The following is a 5,000-nucleotide window of genomic DNA, read 5'->3' on the forward strand; positions in this document are numbered from 1 at the left end:
CTAAAGCAGGACTAAAGCAGCACTAAAGCTGGTTTAAAGCAGGACTAAAGCAGGACTAAAGCAGGTCTAAAGCAGGACTAAAGCAAGACTAAAGCAGGTCTAAAGCAGGACTAAAGTAGGACTAAAGCAGGTCTAAAGCAGGACTAAAGGAGGTCTAAAGCAGGACTAAAGCAAGACTAAAGCAGGAATAAAGCAGGACTAAAGCAGGTCTAAAGCAGGACTAAAGCAGGACTAAAGCAGGACTAAAGCAGGTCTAAAGCAGGACTAAAGGAGGTCTAAAGCAGGACTAAAGCAAGACTAAAGCAGGAATAAAGCAGGACTAAAGCAGGACTAAAGCAGGTCTAAAGCAGGACTAAAGCAGGACTAAAGCAGGAATAAAGCAGGACTAAAGCAGGACTAAAGCAGGACTAAAGCAGGACTAAAGCAGGTCTAAAGCAGGACTAAAGCAGGACTAAAGCAGGAATAAAGCAGGACTAAAGCAGGACTAAAGCAGGTCTAAAGCAGGACTAAAGCAGGACTAAAGCAGGTCTAAAGCAGGACTAAAGCAGAACTAAAGCAGGTCTAAAGCAGGACTAAAGCAGGACTAAAGCAGGTCTAAAGCAGGACTAAAGCAGGACTAAAGCAGGTCTAAAGCAGGACTAAAGCAGGACTAAAGCAGGACTAAAGCAGGAATAAAGCAGGACTAAAGCAGGACTAAAGCAGGACTAAAGCAGGTCTAAAGCAGGACTAAAGCAGGACTAAAGCAGGTCTAAAGCAGGACTAAAGCAGGACTAAAGCAGGACTAAAGCAGGACTAAAGCAGAACTAAAGCAGGACTAAAGCAGGAATAAAGCAGGACTAAAGCAGGACTAAAGCAGGACTGAAGCAGGTCTAAAGCAGGACTAAAGCAGGACTAAAGCAGGTCTAAAGCAGGACTAAAGGAGGTCTAAAGCAGGACTAAAGCAGGACTAAAGCAGGTTTAAAGCAGGACTAAAGTAGGTCTAAAGCAGGACTAAACAGCAGGTCTAAACAGATATTTTGATTATTTTACATTTAATTGTAGTAAAAATTGGAGAGATATGCACAGAAGTGTATTACTGTCGATTGAGTATATATTATATTGATAGAGTTGAAATTCAAGTATACTAAATAGTCAGTAATGCAGTTTCTTTGTAGATGTAAAATATTTTGGTGTGGATCAGGAATGGTGTCGAACTGTGTCCTTAAGAAACCAAACCGGACAAAAGTGTAGGCTGTGTTTTGTCCTTTTCTGTCTCACAAACCTCGAGCCTCAAAGAATATCTGTGGTAGAAGATGAAATGCCTTGTAGAGCTGACAAAGAGATCCTCTAATGATATATTATATTGTTGTTATTACAAAACACTTTCATAGTCTGAGGAAACACGAGCGTTGATTACGACTTGATGGTTGTTTCTTTCAGGATTTAACATGTGCAAAGGTGTCAATCAGAAACGCTGGTGCCACGAGGCTTTATTATGGCATGATTGATCATTCACGCCGCTGTAATCGTCCTGTGTAAACTGTCACACACTTTACACACACTTTACACACACTTTACACACACTTTACACACACTTTACACACACTTTACACACACTTTACACACACTTTACACACACTTTACACACACTTTACACACACTTTACATATACTTTACACATACTTTGCACATACTTTACACACGCTTTACACACGCTTTACACACACTTTACACACACTTTACACACACTTTACACACACTTTCTGTTCCATAATCCACTGGGAATGTGTTTTAGGCTAAAAAGCAGGACTAAAGCAGGACTAAAGCAGGACTAAAGCAGGACTAAAGCAGGACTAAACCAGGATTAAAGCAGTACTAAAGCAGGACTAAAGCAGGATTAAAGCAGGATTAAAGCAGGACTAAAGCAGGACTAAAGCAGGACTAAAGCAGGACTAAAGCAGGTTTATAGCAGGACTAAGCCAGGACTAAATAAGGACTAAAGCAGGTCTATACCAGGACTAAAGCAGCTCTAAAGCAGGTCTAAGACAGGACCAAACAGGACTAAAACCGGACTATAATAGGACCAAACCAAGTCTACATCAGCACTAAACCAGGATCAAACAAGGAAGAGTGTGCAAACAGCAGAAAGGCAAGGCTGCCTGTGTGTCAGGGTAATCCAACGTGAACAGAGCTCTCCCAGGATCCTCTGAAGCAAGAAGAGGGACGTGACAGGAAACCCTGGCTAAACAGATCAACCACCAGCGCTGCTCAATCGGAAAGAGTGTCTTCATTTACAGACTGGAGGCTAAGTTTTAATCAGCACAACGAGACAGCACTTGTTTGGCACGTCAGACCGGAAGGAGAGGATGTTCCTACTGTATTCAAATCCAGATATTTCATTTTTGCAGAGCAGTTGCCTTTCCATAACATCTCTGTTGTATAATATCCTATCATACTGTTGCCATGCCGTAATAAAACCATGCGATTAGACGTTATTACACTCCCTCCCGGCCCTGCAGCAGTCAGCGGGAAGCAGCGGTCAGCAGGAAGCAGCGGTTACCTGAGTCTGTGTGAGGCCCAGCTGTGCAGCCAGCTCGGCCCGCTCCGGTAGAGCCAGGTACTGCGCCGTCTGGAAGCGCCGCTGCAGCACGGCCAGCTGGTAACTCGAGTAGATGGTCCGCGGCTTCCTCACCTTCTTGGGCTTCCCGTTCACCATCCGCACCTCCATGTCCGGCTCTTCTTTCACTGTGGTACAAAGACGTCAGAAAATGACGATATGGAACATGAAGGCTATAAGTACAAACTGTGATTTCTGTGAACATCCCACACACACGATGGTAAATTGGCTTCGAAACATCAGTAAAAAGACTGATAGAGGTAGAGAACATTAGCAAGTGATTATTCTGGCATTTTATTTGATGATTTTAGAACTATAAAAGTTTATGCGAAGCAATTCGGTTCAGAGCAGTCTTTTATTGTCAGACATGGAGGGGCTCGCCGTATTTGAAAAGTGCAACCTCCGAGCACTACTTGTTCCTCTTTTCAAATATAATGTTTATTTTTTACTGTGAGCTTTGGCCTGGCTTCAAAAGGCCATTTTGTGTGAAGTTGTAGGACAAAAATAGCGGTGGCTGCTGCAACCCCAAAATTTCAAAGAAATTCCGCCAGCACTGGGAGCTTATAATTTAGGTCTGAGCGTCCCACAGCCGAGCAGGGAGACAGAGATTTATAGGTGCTTTTCATGTAGCCTGCAGGGCTCCTAAACCCGACGCCCACTTGGGATCTTAACTGGGACGACAGATACCTATTGGTCCCATCGCGTGAAGGGACCGACAACAAAACAAGGATTTGCTAAATGGTTGTATACGTTTCAATTTAAAGTAACAGAAAATCAACAAAACTAATATTTTTTTGACAACAATTATACAAAACATTTCAAAACAAAAGTCAAAATTGCGACTCAAGAGCGTCGACGGTGCGGCTTCATGACACTCGCTGTGTACCTATCAGGACTAAAACAGGACTAAACAGGACTAAAACAGGACTAAAGCAGGATTAAAGCAGGACTAAAACAGGACTAAAGCAGGATTAAAGCAGGACTACATTCTCCCGAACAGCACCCCGACTCTGGAACTCCCTCCCCCCCATGTCCCACTCTCCCTCACTCACAACATTCAAATCCCGCCTAAAAACATACCTCTTCACCCAAGCCTATGACCTCCCCTACCCCTAGCCTCCTCTACCCCATTGTCTACTCTTCTACCCCCTGTTACATCCCCATCTTTTTCTCTCTACTTCTTCTGTCTTGTTCATTTTATCTTTATATTAATGTGTATTGTACGTGTTGTCCCCCCCTGTCTGTAAATACCCCCCCCTTTTTTATTATGTCCAGCGTCTTTGGGTCACTGAAAAGCGCTATATAAATAAAAGTTATTATTATTATTATTATTAAAGCAGGATTAAAGCAGGACTAAAACAGGACTAAAGCAGGATTAAAGCAGGACTAAAACAGGACTAAAGCAGGACTAAACCAGGACTAAAGCAGGATGAGTAAAGCAAGACTAAAGCAGGTCTAAAGCAGGTCTAAAACAGGACTAAAGCAGGACTAAAGCAGGTCTAATGCAGGTCTAAAACAGGACTAAAGCAGGACTAAAGCAGGTCTAAAGCAGGTCTAAAACAGGACTAAAGCAGGACTAAAGCAGGTCTAAAGCAGGTCTAAACAGGACTAAATCAGGACTAAAGCTGGACTAAAGCAGGTCTAAAGCAGGACTAAATCAGGACTAAAGCTGGACTAAAGCAGGACTAAAGCGGGACTAAACCAGGACTAAAGCAGGACTAAAGCAGGACTAAAGCAGGACTAAAGCAGGACTAAAGCAGGTCTAAACAGGACTAAAGCAGGATTAAAGCAGGACTAAAGCAGGACTAAAGCAGGTCTAAACAGGACTAAAGCAGGATTAAAGCAGGGCTAAAACAGGACTAAAGCAGGATTAAAGCAGGGCTAAAACAGGACTAAAGCAGGATTAAAGCAGGACTAAAGCAGGACTAAAGCAGGATGAGTAAAGCAGGTCTAAAGCAGGTCTAAAGCAGGACTAAAGCAGGACTAAAGCAGGACTAAAACAGGTCCAAACAGGACTAAATCAGGACTAAAGCTGGACTAAAGCAGGTCTAAAGCAGTACTAAAGCAGGACTAAAGCAGGACTAAAGCAGGACTAAAGCAGGTCTAAATCAGGACTAAAGCAGGTCTAAAGCAGGACTAAAGCAGGACTAAAGCAGGTCTAAAGCAGGACTAAAGCAGGTCTAAACAGGACTAAAGCAGGATTAAAGCAGGACTAAAGCAGGTCTAAACAGGACTAAAGCAGGATTAAAGCAGGGCTAAAACAGGACTAAAGCAGGATTAAAGCAGGGCTAAAACAGGACTAAAGCAGGATTAAAGCAGGACTAAAGCAGGACTAAAGCAGGATGAGTAAAGCAGGTCTAAAGCAGGTCTAAAGCAGGACTAAAGCAGGACTAAAGCAGGTCTA

General features: G+C 43.1%; 1 protein-coding gene across 1 annotated transcript in view; it reads right to left on the minus strand.

Moving 5' to 3' along the window:
* LOC140358660 (homeobox protein Dlx3b-like) overlaps positions 1 to 5,000 on the minus strand; it is a 19,489-nt gene that overhangs the window by 8,970 nt on the left and 5,519 nt on the right. The window contains exon 2 of the mRNA XM_072443656.1: positions 2,540 to 2,724. Within this exon, the coding sequence (XP_072299757.1) occupies positions 2,540 to 2,724 (185 nt within the window). The remainder of the gene's footprint in view (positions 1 to 2,539; positions 2,725 to 5,000) is intronic.

The sequence above is a fragment of the Eucyclogobius newberryi genome, unplaced genomic scaffold (assembly GCF_026437365.1).
Source record: "Eucyclogobius newberryi isolate DKJ021-1_F unplaced genomic scaffold, fEucNew1.0.hap1 SCAF_13, whole genome shotgun sequence".
Lineage (NCBI taxonomy): Eukaryota > Metazoa > Chordata > Actinopteri > Gobiiformes > Gobiidae > Eucyclogobius > Eucyclogobius newberryi.